Source organism: Hydra vulgaris, chromosome 13, assembly GCF_038396675.1.
Source record: "Hydra vulgaris chromosome 13, alternate assembly HydraT2T_AEP".
In the NCBI taxonomy this organism is placed as follows: Eukaryota; Metazoa; Cnidaria; class Hydrozoa; order Anthoathecata; family Hydridae; genus Hydra; species Hydra vulgaris.
In genome coordinates, this window is record NC_088932.1 from 34,416,834 (window position 1) to 34,439,790 (window position 22,957).

General features: G+C 29.0%; 1 protein-coding gene across 1 annotated transcript; it reads left to right on the forward strand.

The window, feature by feature from the left end:
* Window positions 1–1,393: 1,393 nt before the first annotated feature.
* Window positions 1,394–22,512, forward strand: LOC100209421 (zinc finger CCHC domain-containing protein 9). The gene is made up of 8 exons (XM_065814910.1): window positions 1,394–1,550; window positions 2,148–2,236; window positions 5,412–5,449; window positions 18,140–18,217; window positions 18,913–19,048; window positions 21,472–21,564; window positions 21,663–21,740; window positions 21,838–22,512. Exons 2-8 carry the CDS (start codon window positions 2,170–2,172, stop codon window positions 21,969–21,971), a joined length of 624 nt encoding a protein of 207 aa, XP_065670982.1. The 5' UTR covers window positions 1,394–1,550; window positions 2,148–2,169; the 3' UTR covers window positions 21,972–22,512.
* Window positions 22,513–22,957: the final 445 nt, after the last annotated feature.

Sequence of the window (22,957 nt, forward strand, 5' to 3'; positions counted from 1 at the left end):
CAATATGGAGAGCAGTGGTTTTTAATATGAAATTATTTTTAAATTTTTATTTGCTTCTTCTGAGATCCAGATTGATTTACTTTTAAAGAATTTTTTCAAGACTTTACAGCACCTTTAATGGTTGAGAGTGGGTAGCAGCCCCAAAAACTAATTTTTATAGGCTTGTTTTCTAAATCCAGTGTCAATTACACATTTTGGGATGTTCCCTAACATTGTCACAAATAAGTTTATATATTTACGTAGACTTTTTGCAACATATTGGGTGTTTAGGTGCTGAATATTAAAATAATCAGGGATGCAGAGTCCCAAAAACAACTCCAGATTTGAAAGTCACAAAAAGATTACTTTATCCTAGTTTTTGGTATCCAGGAGCTCTAAAAATATAAATAAGTTTATGGACTATTAATAGGAAAAAAGTTAAGACTTTTAGGTTAGAAGAACAATCATTTTTTGAGCCCAGAGTCCTTAAGTATAATGGTGGCAAGGACTCCGGGACTCCAGGACTCCGGGCTTAAAAACAATAAGTTTCAAGTCTTTAAATCTCATGAATTTTTTTCTTGTCGCAGATCATAAGTCAACAAATATGTTTAGAGCTTCTGGATAATACAGACTTGGAAAAAGTAGAGATATAAAGCCGGAGTCCTTTTGGGACATAACATCCCTGAAAGTAATATAAATCTATCTATTAGATTTGTTTTTTATGAGCGTAGTTATAATTTTTATAAAATTTTATGTTAAATAATGAATAGTAGAAAAAAATAAATTAATACAAGAACAGTTGTAATTTTTCATACATTTTTAGTCCGGCATAAACATTAACAAGCACCAAACAAGCATAAACAGTCATGCAAAACCATTGAATGTTCAGTATTAGTCAGTTTAGTTTGAAAATGTCTACTTTATTTTCAGTTATACAAGAATTGTCTTATGTTTTTTAGGCAGAATTGGTAGGAAATTTCAAGTGTTTTTTTATGTATTTAAAAACGATTTTAGGCTGACCTATTATAATAGTATTTTAGTATTAAATATAATTTCAGTACCAGAAAAAAGTAATGTTAATATTAGTACATTCAATATTGGTATTAAAAGCACTAGTATATACATTTTGATATACCGCTATCTAAATGAATCGCTTATTTTATGTATTCTGTACATGCACACTAAAAAAAACTAAAAAATAAAAGAAATATCACAAAGTCACATTATAAAAACAAAATAGAAAAATCGTAAAAACTATTATTAATCTTCCTTAATAACAAAAAGCAGTATCTAGTTTTATTTTTGTGATTTAAAAAAAAATGAAATTTAATTAGATTCTTCAATTATTTAAATGGGTTTTTATTTAAATTTATGTATGCTTTTCTATGCTTTATGTTTATCATAACTTTAAAAATAATCAAGTGGTTACATTAGAAGTTATTTAAGAAGAACATCATATATTCTACTACATGCTGTGAACTGATAAGATTTTACCACATGCTGCTATACTTTTCATCCAGTTGAAATCAACAAGTGAACTTCTGGTTTTGTCAATGTTTTTTAGTAAGCAGGTAAGTGAGTGTTATTAATTGTTAGATGGGTAAAACAATGTTTAAAATAAAGTGTTTTGAATAATTTTAATCAATGAAAGTAAGCCTTTAATAATAAGCCGTAAAATTAGTAAAAAAAATTAAATAAGTTTATCTTAGCTGTAGCACCTTGTTTCTGCAATCTTGTAGTATTCAGACTATTAAAAATATTTATTCTGTAACTAATGATTAACACTGAATATTGTTTAACTTTAATTAAAACTAAAGGTTTCTAAGTGAAGAAAAAAGGTTGTGCAGAGACAAGACTATTTTGTTTGTCTTCATTGGTGATTTAGAATTATAGAGTAAAGATTTGGTTGTAACAACATTTTTTTAAGAAAAGGTTATCTTCCTCTCTTTTTTGTAGCCTCTTTAGCTTTGGGATGGTGAATACAGTAAAAAATATAAAGATGTAAATATAGTAAAAGAAATTTTAGGTTTTGAAAGTCTCTTTTATATATCTCCTTTATATACCACCACTTAAATATTGAATTTTAAAAATTATAAGCATAGCATTATTATGAAGAAACATTATACTAGTTTAAATTATATTGTAAATTTTTCATATATTAAATTTAGAAAAGTATATCATACATTTGAGATGACGAGATGGGCTCGTGGAAAAACTAATAAAGAGCAAGAAGCATCTTCTTGGGATGAACTTAAAAGTAAAAATTATTTTTAGTATATTTACCAAAAGTTTTTGCCTGGGCATTAAAATTTTACTGGATATAATATCCAGTCAAACAATAAAAATTTTCATACCCTGCCAGATAGTACATAACTAAACAGATATATAGTATATAACTGACCAGATGTAAAGAATATCCAGAAGGAGTATTGGCATGTGGTTGCAGATGCACCCTTAAAATTAAAAACATAATTTTAAAGTGCACCTTCTGCACTTCTTTAAATCTACAACTGTGAGATATGAATATATGAATTAAAAAAGTTATATAAGTTAAGAAATATTTTTTAAATTAGAACATGCGTGCTTTTAAAATTCATCATGATCATACCACAACCACATTACTTTATTGAATGCTTTTTGCAGATCCTCTTCCCCTTATTCCTCCTAAGTATTTTTTGGGCGACCATGTTTCAGCACCAGATCTCAATTTTGAAAACATATATGCACAAAAATTTATTTACATAAATTTAGTTTACCCTCTTTGAAAGAAGATAGTGTGGTCAAGTGGCTAATGTGCCAAGTTCAGATTCTAAAGGTGCGGAGATTGAATCAACATAGATTCACAGTTTGTTTATTTTTAAAAAATGTTGTCTTAGTATCTGAACACAGTTGCAGTATTTTTTAATAATAAAATCATAGTGGACGTGTATTTGACGCACCCCGCTTTACTAAGTCTGTAAAAAATGAGTCATACACAAAGTGAGTAATTTTGATGGTTCGTCCAGAGTAAAGTTAATTTATTCTATTCAATTAAACATAAAAAAAACAGGTTTTAGTAAAACTTGTTTTTTGCAGACTTAAAAAAGGGGATATCCTAAATGCACAACTTCCTAACTCAGGGCCAGTGTATAAGGGGTGGGATGTGTGGATATGAGGACATTAAACCCTCTCTCTTATGCCTATAGCTTTTTATGTTGGCAAACTAGGATTTTTAGTCAAAAAATTAACTTTTCTATTGATTAGGTCACAAATTACAGACAGCAGTGAGACAGTAGATGTATATATTTTAAATATTTAAAATCATTTAGTTATTAACAAGTGCTTGTAATTATGATAAATTAGAAGAAAAAAAAATATCACGTAAGAATATTTTTTTACATTAGTGCATACATACTTTTATATTGAATCCCTCCCTCCCCATATGCTTTTGTACGCTATTAGTTGAACCCGTATAGGTGTAGATACTTTATGAATGGCCCCTAAGCTAGTTAAATAATAATATATTTAATGAATTTTAAACAGCTCTTCAAAATAGTATAAACAAACAAAAAGAACAATAAAATCTTTACATTGTCCAACAATTTAATCTTTTTGTGAAGTTGGACACAGATCAGGTGTAGCAAGTTTTTGATGATATGAACTTTGATGATTCTTAAAAAAGACACCATTATGTAAAGTTTATAAAATTATTTGTAAAAATTGTTCTAGAAGATTTAAATTTATCATAAATGTATAAATAAAAAATAGTATAATACTCTTTAAAAATATAAACAGATGTGTTTATTGTAAACAATCTTTAGAAGTAATTTGTTCATTTATTTAAATAATTTTAATTATGAGAAAATGACCTGCATCCACATGATGCAGATCATTTTTTTATTAAATCTATTTCTAATCTTTTATGTCAACTGATTTTTTAAACAGAATTTGTACTGCGCTCAAGTTTTGAAGCTGTAACAGCTTAGTTTAATGACAATAAAAGAACTTGTTAATGAAGTTGATGAAACTGCGGTTGTTTAGACCATGTAAGAAGAGGTCTATTATAATTTGTCATATCATCTATGCTCTTAAGAAATAAGAACCTAATTGCTGTAACTTTAATGATGTAATATATAAATGGTGATCATCTGCCAATGCCTGGCAAATGCTTCTAACTTCATGATATTGTTTGTTGTAATGAATTGTTTTTCCTATATTTTGTGTTATATTTTGTCAAATATTGTTGAAATTATCTACAAAAATTGAATTTCATTATAAGAATTTCATTCTCTCTAATAAACTCTTACCAACTCTCATATGAATCAGTAAATGTTAAAAGGACGGAAGTCTAACAATTTAAACTTTCGGGAAACTAAAAAAAAACCTGCACTACCCCCTTAGTAAATTTTTGTTAGAGTTTTTTTTTGAAGTGGATAATGTTTTTCACCTTTAAAGCAAACTTTTATTTATTTATTTTTAAAGAACATATAAACCAATTAGCACTGTGGAATTCAGTCCTTTTAACATTTAGCAAATTATTACTGCTTATTTTATTATAATTTTAATTTTGGGGTATAGAAAGTGATGCCATAAACTGCAATAAATTGTAGTGGATTGGCCACCTACTTTTAACCAGAGATGAACTCTCTACATCAATCACTAAAAACTTTCTTTTCGTCACTTCTTTTTAATATAATCACTTTTTCAAATATCTGCACAATTTTTTAAATGTCTTGGTCAAATCATCCATCAGTTATTGATGAAATTAGTTCTAAAATGTCATTGAGAAACAGTAAAGTTTTAAAAACTAAAGTAAGTCCATGCTAACCAGTTCCAGCCATTTGACAGATGTTGCCAAATGGCTGGAACTTGTTAGCATGGACTTACTTTAGTTTTTGGTTAGCATGGACTTACTTTAGCATGGGCTTACTTTTTTTTTCTGGTTAGCATGGACTTACTTTTTTTTTCAACCTAGCTTTGCATTTAAAACTCTGCAGTGGAACTGCAGAGTTTTAAATGCAAAGCTAGGTTGACTAAGTTTGATAATTTAGCATATGTTATTCATACTGCTTTTCTTTCAATTTATTTCAATGCTTTAGCATAAAAAATAATTTACTTTAAAAATACTACACTTAAAAAGTTTGTGACTCAATATAATTATTTGTCTGTGTTTGAAATTAATAATAGTTTTATGCTAAAAAATTGAGACAGAAAATTGAGGTTTATCTCCAGGGGCTTTGTAAGGCTCTAGAGTATTTATTTAAATTCTAAAAAAAAATTATTTTTACATTGTACTCTATTGTTCATTAGAATGGGAATAAATTAGGGATGGTAAGTTTTAAAGAATTTTTCACACATATTTCATATAAATAGTAACCGTTAAGTATTATTTTTAAATAACTCAGTTTTACTTTTTATTATTTAGTTATTTAATGTAATTGATATTGTTTTAGATGGTAGCAAAGAGAAAAATGCAAAGCCTATGGAACAGGTTACCATTTTTTTCTTCATGTTTAAATTTTTTACTGTTTGAAAACTAGTAAGTAGTAGTTTTTAAAACAAATTTTTTCAAAAATATTCTCGCAACAATCTCTAAAAATTAACTTTTAGGGAATTGATACGCTTCTTAGTGCGTAAACAAAAAAAAACAAATTTCAACTTGTTTCCTTTAAAAAAAAACTCTCATGGAAACCAATGAGTTAACACAATTTTTATTTATTTTTTATCTTGCACTCCTACAACAGTAATGAGTTGACAATTTAAAAACCTTCAAAAGGTTGATGTGCTAAACTTCAAAGCGGACTAATTAAAAACCTTCAAAAGATTGATGTGCTAAACTTCAAGGAGTGGCGACCACCTATATAAAAAAACTTTTTTCAGTAAACTACTTTGTTTTTAAATCTTTTCATCTTCATCTGTATTTAATGAGGGATTTTCCCATTTTAAAGATTTAATATAAAACAGTTCTTTTATTTCTGCTTTCCTTTTAGTTAAGGCAGTAAAAAAAAAGTAAAAAGTTTTATCAGTGGTGATATTTAAAATATCTAATAAGGAATTTGCACCCTCAAAACAATTAAAACTAGTCCTCATACATAAAAAAATTAAACTTAAAATTTCCAATTATTGTAGTAGTGGTAATAGAAACCAATACTATCTCAGTAAACTGAGATCAACAGAACTTAACATCAGACAGGACTTTTTTACATTGGCTTCTTGCAGTAATAAAAGGACATTAGTTCTTGAGAGTGACGCTCTTGTAAAAAAGATGAAAAAAGTGAATAATATTTAATCAAGCAGCTTAAGATGGTAAAAAATGTGGAGTAGAATGAGACTTGAATGAGGCTTGACTTAAAATTGAAGAGAAGTAATAAAAGCTTTCAAACTTAGATGCTGGCATACAATATCCTTTCATTGTTATATAAACTTTAGTATTTATATGGTGTAGTATTTGCTGAAAGAAAAAATGATTAGATGGATGTGTGGTGTGACTCTAGCAAGACAAGTAAAAGAGGCATAGTTTTAGACAGAACAAATGTTGTATCGAACAATGTTTGTTAGAAAATATTAAAGTAATTTAGGTATAAGCATGTAGAGAGGTAGCAGCTTTAATAGAAAATGGTAGTGGTAGAAGTATGAAAACTTGAAGAGAGTGCCTTACATATTGTATGAATGCTTTAGTTAAGAAAAAAAACGCTCTAGACTGTCTATATTAGAGAAACAGCATAAAAGAGGAAGGCTAAAGCCTGATGATGATGAAGATGATGATGATGATGATGATGATGATGATGATGATGATGATGATGATGATGATGATGATGATGATGATGATGATGATGATGATGATGATGATGATGATGATGATGATGATGATGATGATAGTAATGATGGTTATGATGATCATGTTGATCATAATGATGTTTATATATATACAAAATATAACATGAATTTTGAATAAAAGTTATATATTTTAGGATCCATAAATGTTTATGCAGCCCTGGTCACAAACCAGGCCTTGGCTATATTTTATCAAACCTGGCCCTGGCCCCGGTTAAATACCAACCCAGTCAAATATCAACCCAGTAGAATATCAACCCCGGTCACTTACTACAACATTTTTATTATTTCTATATTGATGAATGGCAACACTCTTTCTGAGTCCTCTACTCTCTGCCTTTGGGCTGGTTCTTCTAATGGAGCCCTCCCACTTAGCCAAGGTCTATATACGTGTTGTAAATGTCAACTGCTGTTACCTGTTTTTTTAACACTATTTAACTGATTTAATTTTTTTTTAATAACTTGCACTTTTTTTTAATCCTTTTTTTGGAAATTAATTTTATCAATAAAAAAAGAAAACTAATCAATATTTAAAATCACATCTTTACAAATAATATAACAGAAAATCATCAAAGGTTAATTCTTTTTAGAAAATCACTTCTTAGCAGAAGGTTGCTCCAGATTAGGTCTGTACCGCATTTAATCTTTCCAAATCCGTCCAGTACCGGATTTGCTGGATTTCTTCTGACAAATCCGGCCGGAACCAGATTTCAAAACCAAATTATAGGAGACGAAATCCTGAACATACCTACTTGGTATTGAGAATGGTCAGAAGTGTTAACCATTCTCAATGCCAAGTGAAAACTGATTTCTGTTTTTTTTTTTTTTTTTTTTTCAATACCTTCGCTTCCAACAAGGCTGCAAGCAACCATTAATTAAAGTTGGAAGTTACTGAAATAGAAAAGATGAAGATTGTAGAGCAAGATAATGATTGGCGGATGACTTAATGGATTGCAAATTATATGAATCAGGAAAGTAAGATGAAGGAAGCGAATTCCAAAGAACTGATGATCGAGGAAAAAAACTAGATAAATAAGAGTTTTTGGAGCACTTAGAAACAGTCACAGAAAAAGGATGAGACTTAATTGAATGATGAGTAACATGAGAATGAATTTTAGTAGATGGCACATGAGATGCTAGCTCTTTAGAGCAGTGCCCATTATAGAATTTGTAAAAAAGAGAAAGAGAAGCAACATTATGTTGATGTGATAATGGTTGGAGTTTGGCTGCAAGAGCAGGTCCAACTTTGTTTACAATGCGTTTTTGCACCTAGTCTAAAAGAGAAAGGGCATTATTAGAAGATTCGCCCCGAATATGGCAACAGTATTCCATACAAGGCCGGATTTGAGATTTATAGAGATAGAGAATAGAATCCGAAGTAAGAAAATGTCGAGCTCAATAAAGAGATGCAACCTTAGCAGATGCTAATTTTGCAACTGATTTGATATATGGTTTCCAAGAAAGATCAGAAGTAAGAGTTAATCCTAGAAGATGAAGAGTAGATGACTTATCGAGTAAATCACCGTTCGTAAATATAGGAATATCTTACTTATTGGCAATAATGGTTGGCTGAAAAAATTGAGTTTTATCTGTATTGAAGTTCACCAGCCACTTTGAGCCCCATGTTGTAGCAGAAGTGAAATCCTTTTCAAGCTCAAATGCCCCTTACATACAGTCAGAGAGTGTTGGCTTTTTATCACAACAAGAATAAATGGTAGTATCATCAGCAAACAATGTCACCTTAGATGTAAAAATATCTGGAAGATCGTTAATGTAAATTAAAAAGAGTATAGGGCCAAGGATAGAACCTTAAGGAACCCCTGAAGTTACAGAATAAGAAGAAGAGTGCTGTCCATCAAGGACAGCACTTTCTTCTTATTCTGGACAATTTTTATATTACGATTGGAAAGAAGGGATTCAAAAATCTTAAAGATGTTGCCAGATACACCGTAAGAAGAAAGCTTATGGAGAAGACCAGCATGCCAAACTTTATCAAAAGCTTTTGAAATGTCAAGAGCGATGGCCTTAACCTCTCCACCTTTATCTAATGCACGATAAAACCTATTGGTTATTATTGTTAGCAAATCAGCTGTAGAGCGAGAAGATCAAAATCCATATTGATGGCCAGAAAGTAAGTTATTAGATTCAAGATGAGAAATTAAGTGTTTGTTAATTAAAGATTCAAAAACCTTGCTTATGATAGGAAGAAGACTAATGGGACAGTAGTTAGACGAATCAGATCGCTCTCCAGTATTTTTGAAGATAGAGATAACAGATGCTGCTTTCCAGCAGGCTGGAAAACAAGACTCTGATAAGCACTTGTTGAATAGTTTTGAGAGTATAGACGACAGCTCCAGAGAACACTTCTGCAAGACAATAACAGGTATGTTGTCTGGGCCACAAGCTGTAAAAGAGTCTAGGCAGGAAATCACTTTAAATACAAAAGCTTGAGTGATATGAATGTCAAGCAATGGATCAACCTCTTTGTTGGCAATATCAGGTAGAACCCAATTAGTGGAATCAAGAGTTTATTGTTGTGGGACTAGTGGAATCAAAACTTTATTGTTCTTATTGAAACAGAAGGACACAATTTCACATAACATAACAAAATAATTGATGAACAATTGAAACTTTCAATTTGAAAGTGAAATAAAGTAACTTCAGCAATCATTGGATGTTGTCACTCCACCACTTTAGTTGATCAGCATGTCTATTTATTTTTGGTTCTGCCAGATACTGGCTTAGGTGAGTTTCAATGCCTGTTGGTAATTGTTGTTCATATGGTGTGCCACTAGCAATGTAGATTGAATATTTTTATTAATACAGTGCCAAAGTTATGATGATAATATAGAAGAATTATCCAACCAGGCTTGTTTTGCTGGGTTTCCTTCAATTTTATCAATCTCAGCATGCTCTGATTGATTTCCATCTAGCTATTGCAGCTGTCAGTGTTGCCTGTAATGAGAAGAATTTAGTTTTAAATTGTGAATCAACCAGTGTTGCCACTGTATAAAGAGGTTTCTCCTCAATGCCTTTAAAATGCTCATCCAATGACTTGAGTAGGGTTGACTTCATAGTTCTTACACCTGCATCATTGCAGGATACCGTGTCTCCCCTTCAGAATTCTTTGTTGAGTTGTTGTTTGAAATTAGGTTTAGCTAATTAAGTTGTATAGAAATGTAAATACAGATACCATTACAAACATAGAGTTCATAGAAGATAGAATTACAAAGAACATTGATTTGTACAAATAAAATATTAAGTATACGTGTAAACACAGGCAAAAAAGAAAAATATCTGACCGAAATTCAGAAATCTAGCTAAAATTATGCCGGATTTGCAAACTTTTTGCTAAGAGAAAATAAGACAGTAATGGGAAACCTTTAACATGCTAAAGTAGAGGACTTTTAAATATGTTCTATCTCAAAGTGAAGAGTTTGTTAAGAATTCCAAAAATAGTTAATTGTTGTCACCATTTGGGAAATATCAATAAATCTGAAAAACCTATTTTATGCTGTAAACAAACAAAAGACAAAGAAATTTTAAAGTGATTTGTCGCTTGTTCAAAATGTAGACAGTTATTACAAAAATACAAAATTTCTGATTTTATTGTTGATGGTATGAGCTACTTCACATTAACGAATTGCTTCTAATCAGGGCTGGACCAAGTGGGTTTTTTGGATTTTTTTTAAAAACCCAATGAAATAGATATTCTGGGTTTTTTAGGTTATTTGTTTTTACAATTTAAGTTTTGAAAACTATTATTATGACATTGTCATTTTTTGCCAAAATTTTAATATCTTAAACAATTTTTTTACGATATTCATTGAATTTTCTGGAAATCTCCAAATTATGATTGTCATGCAGTCAATAATATTTGGTTTTTTCATTTAGATAATGAATCTAGCATTAAGAAATAAAACCCAAAAAATGCAAAAACCCACTTTCTGAAATAATAAAGAGTGGGTTTTTTCCAAGTCTGCTTCTAATTGTTTATGGCTTGAATTATTCAAATGAATTAGACACCTAATGTTTTCAAGCATTATGACAAAGCAAAATATGAGTTGAATGTTCTTGTTTAGCTATTGTTGAACAAGAATATATATAAATTTCTATAGTTCTTTCTATTTCCACAAAAAAATACAAGTAAAATCTTTGTTAGATCAAGTGAAGCAGTTATCAACCAAGAAGTGTACTTTTATATCTGTATAATCAAACTGTTGGTCCATTAATTTAGAAGCATCATAGGATAAAATCAATATGTACTTTTTTTATATACATGTACTTTAGGGATAAATCAATATGTACATTAGCCTGATTTAACTTCATCAGTATGATCATTATTTTCAGATTGGCTAAAAACACAAAAGGTACCACTGGCATTAAAAGACATGAACCCAGAAAACATGTCAGAAGCTTATTCTATTGAAGACTTTAAGGCTATTCTCAGTGGATTTTAGTGTTTATGAATGGCACCATTGAAGATTTTAAAGCTATTTTAAATGGATTTTTTAAGGCTATTTTAAATGGATTTTATTGTTTGTGAATGGTGCCATTGCCAGCTAGAAACCAAGATTGTTTATTGCCTGAGAAAAATAGATGTCAAAGTTTTACAAAAATTAGCTTTGAGGACATAATAGGCTGACAAAATGGCTATTGTGGAATTAAATGACTTGTTTTTTAATTGGCAAATGCTTGTAGTTCTCAAATTTTTTTTTTAAATAAAGCTATAAAAGCAAGTTGACATTATTTTTTGGACTTTCTTATGTTGAACAGGAAAAATTTTAACTTTTTATAAGCGATATGTTAATGACGTTATTGCTATTTTTAGTTCAGAGTTTGAAACCTAGTAGGTTCTTTAAACATCCCAATAAACAACATAAAACTTTTAAATTTACTATGGAAAAGAACAAGATTGTATTTTTAGATGTTCCTGCTCAAAAGTTTAGTTTGTTTTTCTCTAAATCAGCAAAAATATCTTTTACAAAATTGTTTTGCTCCCACTTGTCATAAAGTTGATAGATTTTGAAATTTTTTTTAAAACTTCATTCCAGTTATGTTCCTATAATTTCAGGAGCTTTATCCGTAAAGCTTATTCTTTAAACAGAAAACTTCATTTACAAGATTTCATTTGAAAAACTTCATTTACAAGGTAGTTTTTCTAATTAACCTATTACTGTTACTATTACTTATAATCCCCAAAACTTTACAAAACTGTTTATAAATCCAATCCAATTTTAAGAAAATTACAAATGTCTAAAATTAAGTCTAATTTAATTTACCAAGCAACAGCCAACCTGCATCCTTTCTAATTAAGTTTAGCCACACTAAGATATGTATCAGAAACAAAATTACATTTTAAAATGTCATCTATGTAAACGTGATCTACATGAAAAATTCAAGTTAATGCCAAGTATTATTAGTTTGTGGTATTAATTAAATATCAAACAAAAGAGAAAGCAAAATTTTAGAACTCATGCAACAACAGAATTTTTCTAATCTAATTTAATGGTCATAATTTATTGTTATATTATATGCTTGTGATGTTGGTAACCAAAATCTTGCAAAAATTTCAAACAAAATGAGTTGTTTAGATAAAGTTTAGATTTTGTATTGCAATAGGATTATAGCAATAAAATATTGAAAAGATGCAGTAATTAAATTTCTCTCTGCATCATTAATAACTGCCAAGCTTTTAACAAATGCTTGAAAAACAATGAAATCTGACAATCTAATTTCCATGTAGATAAAAGATAAAAAAGCCAACTAAAATGCAATTGTGTTCAAGAATATTAAAAACTTCTACATAATCAACTAGTGGCTTGAAAGATTTGAGATCCTGTAAAGTTAACATTTCAATTTTTTTACACAATGGAATTAAGAAGAAGCATGATCTACAGATAGTATATACTTTTTGCCATAAAATGGGCATGGTGTACTGCTTCATGCTTGTGAATGTTGAGAGGCTTGAATGTTGGTTCCATAGCAAGTTCCGGGTAGCCTTCTCTCTTCTTATGACTCTAATAAAATTAAATGTTGATATTCAATTTTATTGATAAATGTTCAACACATTTATTACATTTACATCACAAATTGATTGCTGATTGAAGTGAGTGATGACACAGTTTTCCGAATCAATTCCACTTATTTTTTAAGCCTTTAATAGTACATTGTCAGGTCCTATTGTTTTGAATATAATAACTGCTAATAATAATAATAATAACTGATAACTGCTAACAAACAATGTTTAAAGATTACTTAAAAAAACATGTCAAGCATCTACAACGGTTTACCAACATTGTTTCTTAGTCTGAAAAATGGAGACCATAACTAAATTGTTTATTGTAATTAGCTCTTAGAGTCTTCTTTTAAATTATTTAAATAAATAATTTACCTGTATGTAGCACCACAAATCATTCTAGTATTGCCAACAGGAGTGTCGAAGCAAACCATCTCTAAATTATCATCACTTTCGAACTTTGTCTAAGTGTCCTTGATAGCCTTGAACTGATTTAATCTTGTACTAGAATGAACCCCTGGAGCACCAAATAGGAGAGCTCTTACAAGAATATAAATTCTATTAACTGCTACATCACCATGATTTGATATCATGTTATAAAATTAGGATTAGGTTAAATATGAAAATGTTTCATTGTAGTTAATTAACATATTAGTTAATAATTAATATATTAATTAACATATTGATGTATTATAAATATATGGAAACTATAATCAACTTTCTGCCAAAGTTTAATTGAGTTTTTATCTTATCTTGTTCGATCTCAATTTTAACTAGAATTATATTATTATCATCATCTTTGTTGATGTTGTTATTCGTTTGAAAAGCTGAAGTGTAAGAAAGAGGCAATGTATTTGCATTATAGTTATACTTCACCAGCTGTGATGACAAGCTTTATCAATGGTACCTGTAATTTTATGAGGTGTTATATCCATGCATATTGTTGGATGTACAACATCGGTAACACACACTTCAATACCTCTTGAATGAACAAATGAACTTTCACAAAAACTTGTCGATGCTGTAACTTAACTCTGAATCCTTATATTTCTTCTCTGTTCAATTACATACTCTACAATTGTCAGTAGGTCAGAGTGCCATTTTTCTTTTTCCTATCTGATACTTCAGGAAAAAGTAAGTCCTCAGACTTCAATGAAAACTATCTTTGTCTTATTTGATTGTTCTGAGCCAGGACAGTCCTTGAAGATATTTATATTTTAAAAAAATTAACAATATATGCCAATAATTTTAAGATTTATTTAACTTTAGTTATGTGGAGATTTTGTGATGATACCCCTGTGTTCTATGTAATAAATTAATACTAAATTTAAAATTTTTTTTAATAAATTAAAGTTTTTAAGGGTCGCTCAAGTCCCTTAAACATCAGACAGGTCCCTAATATTTTGAAAAAAAAAAGTTCTTTAAAAGCATATTATGTTGAATCTCAAAAGAAGTGGAATTGTAAAAAAATTTCAAAAATATTAATCATTTTATATAAAGGTTACTTGTTTAAATTTTATGGCTTAAAAACTATCATTTTTTAACAAAAAATAAAAAAGTGCATATTTTCTAAATTTTTTTAAATAAACTTTTTGAATTTGTGTTTCTATAAATGTTTTTTTATTATTTTTGAAATTTTTATAAAATTTCACTTCTTTTGAGACCAACATGATATCCTTTCAAAGAACTTTTTTTTTCAAAATATTAGGGACCTGTCTGATTTAAAATTTTACTTAAATTTAGTATTAATTTATTACATAAAACACATTTAGGGGGTATCATCAGACATTTTCAAAAAATATTGTTTTATGACACACCAACTCTTGAAGTCTTCTGTAAACTCAGTACGAGATTGTGCACACCCTGCCTTACTGTTGTGCTGGTTCTTCTTGAGCTTCAGGTATCTGGTAATATATTTTGCTATATTTCTTTGCAGGGCGACAGGTCTAATTATAGGGAAACTAGATCTTGTCTATGGAAACCAAAATGCACCTAGTACACATTCTTTTTTTGCAAGAAGTACCCACAGAAGTACATTGGACACTGCAGTAATAGTTTTGTACATTAAAAAATACATAAAATTTTTTTAATCAATTTGTGGCAAAAAACATACTTATCAGACAATTATTTCCAACATATATAATTTTTTATAGAACTAAAATTACATTTATTCTTCAATGCTATTGAAATGTTAAATAAAAATGGTTTTTTGCAGGTATTGGGTCAGTTTGAACTAATTAAAGTATAAACTATAAATTGAACCTGAAATTGTTGCTGAGAGGACAGGATAGCTTAGAGGGTATGATAGAAGATGCTTATTTTAAGCACTCAGACCATTCTTTTCTTTAAGAAAGAGAAAACACTTGATCACATCAGCCTGAGTTGGTAGCTTCATAAAACACATCTTAACTGGTTTTGCCATCATTAAATGTTCCTTGGTACAAACACTTACCATTCTTCCCTATCTCTATGAATATATATATATATATATATATATATATATATATATATATATATATATATATATATATATATATATATATATATATATATATATATATATATATATATATATATATATATATATATATATATGAAGACCTCAGTGGAAAAACCGGCATTGTCACATTTAAAAAGTATTGAGAAAGTATTTGTTGATCATTAATAAATGTCTTTATTTAAAGCAAAGAAAAAAAAATTTTTGTATAAAAAATTACAAAATGTTTTGTTTTGAATAAATTTTAAATAAAATAATTATAATATAAATTTTTTTAAATTGCTTAGTTTCATTTGCTTCAAATAAAGACTTTTATTAATGATCAATAAATAGTTTCTCAATACTTTTTAAATGTGACAACGCCGGTTTTTCCACTGAGGTCTTCATATATATATATATATATATATATATATATATATATATATATATATATATATATATATATATATATATATATATATATATATATACACACAAACATACACACTATTTTATAGAGAAAATGCAATATTACTATATATTGTCTTTTGGGATTATAAAGGGCTTAACCTTTAGGATATTTAACCCAAGGCTTATTAAATTAATGTTTTACTCTTTTTATTAGAATATTCTATTACAAAAAACGAAATACAGTCAAATATGATTTTAGAACAGTAGTTAATCAGATTTCTTGTAGGAGTAAACTTACAAAATAATTCTTTATTCATATTTTGTAGGAATATCTTATATAAAATGCAAAGGTCATATTACTGAAGCTATAATTTCTTTCTGCATATTTTTTTTTAACATTGAGGTTTTACAATAAATTGTGTAGGCATAAACTGCCTGTCAACCTAGTTATATAATACTTGATAATTACAGAGTTTGTATAACTAATAGAAAATAAAATGTGGATTAGTTGTAGAGAGGCCATTCATTTTTTAGATCATTGTGTAGAAGCAGCTTGAACGATTTTAGAGATGATGCTGATACAATGTCATTTGGAAGAGAGTTCCATTTATTTATTATTTTTAGAGAAAAAAAGTTCATACGTAAATTTAATCGTGAAGATTGTTTTTTTAGTTTACATACATGATCACGAGTAATAAATTGGCCATCTATTTCAAAAAGATTTCTATCACTATTGTTATTTTTGCACCATTTATAGACGTTGATTAGGTCTGCACAAAGTAGCCTGTTTTTTACAGTTGTCATATTTAACGTCAACGATCTTTGTTCATGCGGTAGATTATATAATCCATTGATTTGTTTCGAAGCTCTTCTTAACACATTTTCTAGTTGCTGTTTGTCTTAGAGAAGTCCAGGTTTACCAATTGATCCACAGTATTCTAGGTGAGGGCGGACTAGAGCAAAAAATAGTTTTTTGAAGGATAATAAATCTGGATATGATGTAAATGTTCTTTTTATAGTTCTTTTTATTTATGTGGCTTTGTTGACTTGAATAGTTGTTTGTTTGGAAAATTATAAGTTCAAATCTATGTGAACACCTAAATCTCATTCGCAATTTGTGGGTTTAATGTTTACTCTTATATTTTTTTCTGGATCATGAATATTATAAGTATGGGATTTGTTGTTGTGTCCTAAGTGCATTACAGAACATTTATCAATGTTAAATTTCATTCCCCATTTTTGAGACCATGTAACAAGAGCGTCGATGTCATTTTGTAATTCTTATATTTTCAATACAATGGAAGATTTTGGTATTGTCAGCAAAAAAAGCAGCTTTTGATTTGATTACTTCAGGGATATCGTTGACATATATAGTAAAAAGTAACGCTGAAAAGACGGAGCCTTGGGGAACTCCACTTTTAACGGGTACCCAGTTTGAGTAATTATCATTAATAACAACTCTTTGTCTACAGTTTTTAAAAAAGTTTTTAATCCAATATAGTATAGATCCATTTATACCATAAGCTATAAGTTTAGAAATAAGAAATTTATGTGGAACTTTGTCAAAGGCTTTTTCAAAATCGAGATAAATGTTGTTGATGAGAATATTATTATCAAGTGATGATGTCCAATAATTAATTACAGTTAAAAGGTTAGTTAAGCAGGAATGATCTGGACGAAATCCATATTGGTGTGGACTTAATAAGTTATTGTTAATCAGGTGTGTCATAATACAATTTCTTAATATTTTTTCAAAGATTTTTATTAAAGGACATATGATGTCCTATAGGACTATAAAGTATAATTATATATTTCTATTAAATTTTGGAACGGTACATTTTAAGATTCCTGTAGGTCCAAACCTATGATTGTTTAAATCAATGTTTTTATATCCGGTTTCATACAGGATAGGAGTCCTACAAGATTTTGTATAAATTCCCAATCTATTAGAGTTCTACAAGATGTATTCTATAGGATTATCCTATTCAAAATCATGTTCAAATTTCATAAGGAATATCTTATACAATTTTTGCAGGATGTCTCATAAGATTTTTTGACTAAGGAAGGGAGCTATTAAAACATTTTTCTCAATGGTTTTATTTTGTTTTACTTTAATTGAAAAAAAAATTTATACCACAACTTATTTAAACTAGTTTTGCTATTATTTACTTTTTCCTTTTTTTTTCATCATTTATATTGTTATTTGTTATTTATTTGAGGATAAACTGTTAGTTAAGACTATACTTTCAACAGAGGAACTTGAAATAAATTTTTTTCCATTTCCCTCTTGGTTTTTCTTTTAACTTTAAACTTTAAGGAATTTTATAAACTTGAAATATCGCTTATGTTGTAACAATGGAAGTTTATAGTGTAGAACTAATTGCTCATTGTTTAGACTATTGCTCTATTGAATAATCTAATGATAACATTTTTATGTTTAGAATGAAATGAAGAATGAAATCCCTGAATGGTTAGAAAAGAGAAGAGAAGCAAGGCGTAATAGAAGGAAAAAGGGAAAGGTAAAGAAAACACAAAAATGCCTTAAAACAATTGTGTTGCGTAATAATTTTTCTAATAACTTTGTTTTTATTTATGAAAACTTCCAATACTTATAAAGAGATGTAAAAAAATAAAAGTAATTTGAAAAAATATTATATATAATATTATATAATAATATCAGAATAATATTTATAATATAATAATTTATAATATTATATATAATATTATATATAATATTAAGTTTTTATCAAGATTTAATTTTTTTCTAAAATTAAATAACTTCTTTGGATTTTATTGACATAATGCATTCTTTTTTTATGTTTCAATTATTTTACTGATTGAAATAATCTTGCAAGCTTTCATGATTAAAATAATTTTGCAAGTTATTTTTTTCTTGTCACCAGTGTCATAGGTTTCAACTGTTTCTGTAAATTACATTGTTAGGATAGTATATTCAGTGGTGCAGTCTAGGGGTACCGACCCTCTTAAATTTGCTTTGTTACAAACAGGATCATAGAATTCACTTTTTATTTTAGTAACTATATTTCTTAATCAAAATTATTTTTTCATGCATATCTAAAGAAGTCTTTACCACAGTTCTCAATGTTGTCAAAAAAAAAAAAAAAAAAAAACACTTCACAGCAGCTGTTTATAACAACATTTTGTTGGTTTTCATCCCAAGTATAATTAGCTTAAAATTTGTTTATTTTACTAGGCTTGTTTTCATTGTCGACAACCAGGACATCGAATATCAGAATGTCCATCAAACGCTAGCGCTAGTGTTGGAATATGTTTTAAGTGTGGCTCTTCAGAGCACAAAATAACTGAATGTACAGCGAAAGTTAAAAAAGGTTTGTTAACATTTTAAAAATACTGTTCATCAGCTTGCTTACAAACGAATATGTTATATATATATTAAATGTTCAAATTCAAAATATATGTTTATATATTCAATGTTTAAATTCAAATATATATATATATATATATATATATATATATATATATATATACAGTATTGGACAAAACATTTGCAACCAACATCGAACAATGCTAAAAAGTGTTCCTAATTTTACATGTCTTAAAAACGAAACGAACTATACTACCACAGTAAACACTTCAGGAGTCTGGAGTCATAGCATGCCATGACATGAGTAATCAGCTGACAGGTGACAGCACACAGGCAGAATTTCGTTGACAAGTGCCATTTTGCAGCGGACAAAACAAGCGCAACTTTTTTGGTTTGTTTCATTTTCTTAAGTCTGGTCCGTGTCAACGTCACGGAAGTTTTTTAATAATTAAAGGAAGTATCCAGAAGTTTCCAGAAGCATGCAGAAGCTTTTAGAAGTTTCCAGAAGAAGCATCTGGAAGCGTCCATAGCATCCAGAAATATCCAGAAACATTCAGAAGCATCCAGAAGCTTCCAGAAGCATCGAAAAGAAGCATCTAGAATCTTCCAGAACAGGTTCACACAGGTTCATTTTACTATATAAGAGACATGTAAATTGGCATGTAATTCAGTCAGTATATGGAAGTCAATCAGTCAGTATTATCAAGACAGTTTATCGAAGTGAGTTTTATCAAAGTGTTTTATCGAAGAACATCAATACAAGAAGTGAAATACAACAAGTGTTTCATTACATCAATACAGTCCACATCCAACCAAGACGTTGTGTTCCACAGGGCATTATTGTATCATCACAAGGTAAATGTAACACGGTAAGCCTTGAGAAGCATGATTATTTATTTTTATTATTTTTATGACTTCAAGTGCAAAAATGGCTCCCGACAGTCTTGGATTGGAATTAAGAAAGAAAATTATTGGCGATTACGTAAGTGGAATGTCACAAAAAAGTATTTGTGATAAATATCGCGTGAAAAAATGGACCGTATCAAGACTATGTTCTAAATATCGTTCTACGGGGAAGTTGGCAGCAGATAACAAAGGTGGAAGACCGCGTTCCACCACTTCTAGAGAGGATTCTATGATCGTCAGATCCGTCAAGAAGGATCCCTGGATATCAGTCAAGATACAAAAGCAATTAGAGCTTCCTGTATCGGACCGAACAATCAGACGACGTGCTGTTGAACCCGGATTGTTTTCTCGACGCCCTGCAAAGATACCGCTGATTTCACTAAAAATCCAGAAGAAAAGACTCCTGTTTGCTACATTTCATATTAACTAGAATGTGCAGAAATGGCGAACTGTCCTGTTCAGTGATGAATCGAAGTTCAACATCATTGGGAGCGATGGCATTTGCTGTTTACGTCGACCGGGCGGAAAACGCCTCGATTTACGTTACTGCCATAAGACCGTGAAGCATGGTGGAGGCAATGTAATGGTCTGGGGGTGTTTTTCTGCTAACGGTCTAGGTCCAATACATCGAAACGATGGAATAATGGACCGTTTTATGTATAAAAGTATCCTGAAAGATGTTATGTCACCTCCAAAAAATGGGTTTTTCAGCACTACAACGATCCGAAACACACTGCAAAAGTAGTCAAGCTGTGGTTTCAAGACAACCACCTATCAGTGATGGATTGGCCGCCTCAATCTCCGGATCTCAACCCTATCGAGAACCTGTGGGAGATCGTCAACCGCAGAATTAATCGTGAAGGTGTTCGTAATAAGGATCAACTGTTTGAACAAATCCAAAAGGCCTGGGCAGCGATTCCACAAAGTTTCATTGATCACCTGATCGAATCTATGCCTCGAAAATGCAAGGCTGTGATCGACAACAAAGGATTCGCCGCGAAATATTGATAGCGAAATACAGCTTGGTCAACATTTTGTCGAGTTGCACTTTTTTTGTCCAGAAGGAAATCAACTTTTTTTAATACTTTTGATTAATTTATTAATTTTCGTGTACAAATAATGAACTTTGTGATGAATAAAACTTGAAGAACTTTGTCTCTAAACAGTTACATAGTTATTTCTCTAAATTGAAAAAATGCAGCACTTGTATATAAAGAAACTAAATTAGCATTATTTGGTCGCACTCGTTTTGTCCGATACTGTATATATATATATATATATATATATATATATATATATATATATATATATATATATATATATATATATATATATATATATATATATATATATATATATATATATATATATATATTTATATATATATATATATATATATATATATATATATTTATATATATATATATATATATATATTTATATATATATATATATATATATTATATATATATATATATATATATATATATATATATATATATATATATATATATAATTTAGACGAGTTTCCTTTTGCTATTTGCTTCATTTGTAAAGAAACAGGGCATCTTTCAAGTCGTTGTCCTGATAATCCACGAGGCCTGTATCCAGATGGTAAGAGTTTAAATATGATATAATAAATTTTTTTATATTTTTTAATTTGAAATTTTTGAAAAACAATTATATATTATTTTTGATACACTTTTTTTAAGGTGGAGGGTGCAAGTTTTGTGGTTCAGTCGAACATTTACGAAGAGACTGTCCTGATCGGGAAGTTAACAAAAAAGCAGGTAAAATAGAATATCTGTCAATGCTTTGCCAAGAAAGATATTTGAATACTTCAATAATCATAATCAGTTTATCCCATATTTTAATTTTTTTTTTCAGAATCTAGTAAAAAACGTTTTTATAAAGTAAGTAATAAAAGCGTCAGTGCCGATGCAATTGATGAATCCGAATCGGACCATGAACAACAAGTTCAGGACATTCCAAAAAAGAAGAAAAAAATCGTCACGTTTTAAAAAAGAAAATGTTTTCGCTTTACATTATCTTAACGAAAACTAAACTTATATAATTTTCCGCGACATACTATAAATTGATGGAAAAAAAGCATAATGAAAAATTTGTGATAGGCAAAGTATGAAAGCCAAGTATTATAAGAATTTTTAAACATTGATCAGCTTAATTCGAAAGTGCTTAACTTTTCATAGCTATTAGAATTGTTATAAAATCATTTACGTCGGTTTGTTGTTATAAAATGAACATTTACGTCGGTTTGTCGTTATAAAATGAATCATTTAAGTCGGTTTTCTCGGCACTATTTCGCTTTTTTATGTTGTCTTTTAAAAACTTAATTACTTTTGAAAAATTTTAAGATTAGAATAAAAGATCTATGCAATGCAACAAGCCCGTAGGAACTAAAGTTCTGTTAGGGGGGGGGGGGGTCAGTGCTGATTCACGGGCCCCAAATTAGTTTTAAGGACCTTTTTTATTTTTTTAAGTCATTTTATCAGTCAATTTTTTCGGATCTGATGCAATAAGAATAGAAATCAGGAAGAAATATCGGTATTGTTTTTTTTTTTTTAACTAAAATTTTATTATAAAGAAATTTTGTTGCGTAAGAAAGGTTCTATTTAATTTTAATGTTGTGGGAATTTAGTTTTTAACTTTTGAGTTATTATTCAAAACTACTTAGTTAATTGAAATTATGACAGAGGAAGAGTGTTAAATTTTTATCAATCATGTTCGCTTTGTATTATAACGAGTTTTGCTGAGTTTGCAACAATACAAAGCTATTATTGCAAACATACATATTTTACAATAATATTTATAAATAATAATTTGACAATAAGGTATAAACAATAATATGAGCATATAATATTAACAATGTTATAACTATATGACTATCTTTATTATATTTTTAATGTTATTTATTATGTCTGAACTTAAGTTAAATGAGCAAGATCATTTTCAAAACTGATATCAACTAATTGCTTTTAAAGAGTTA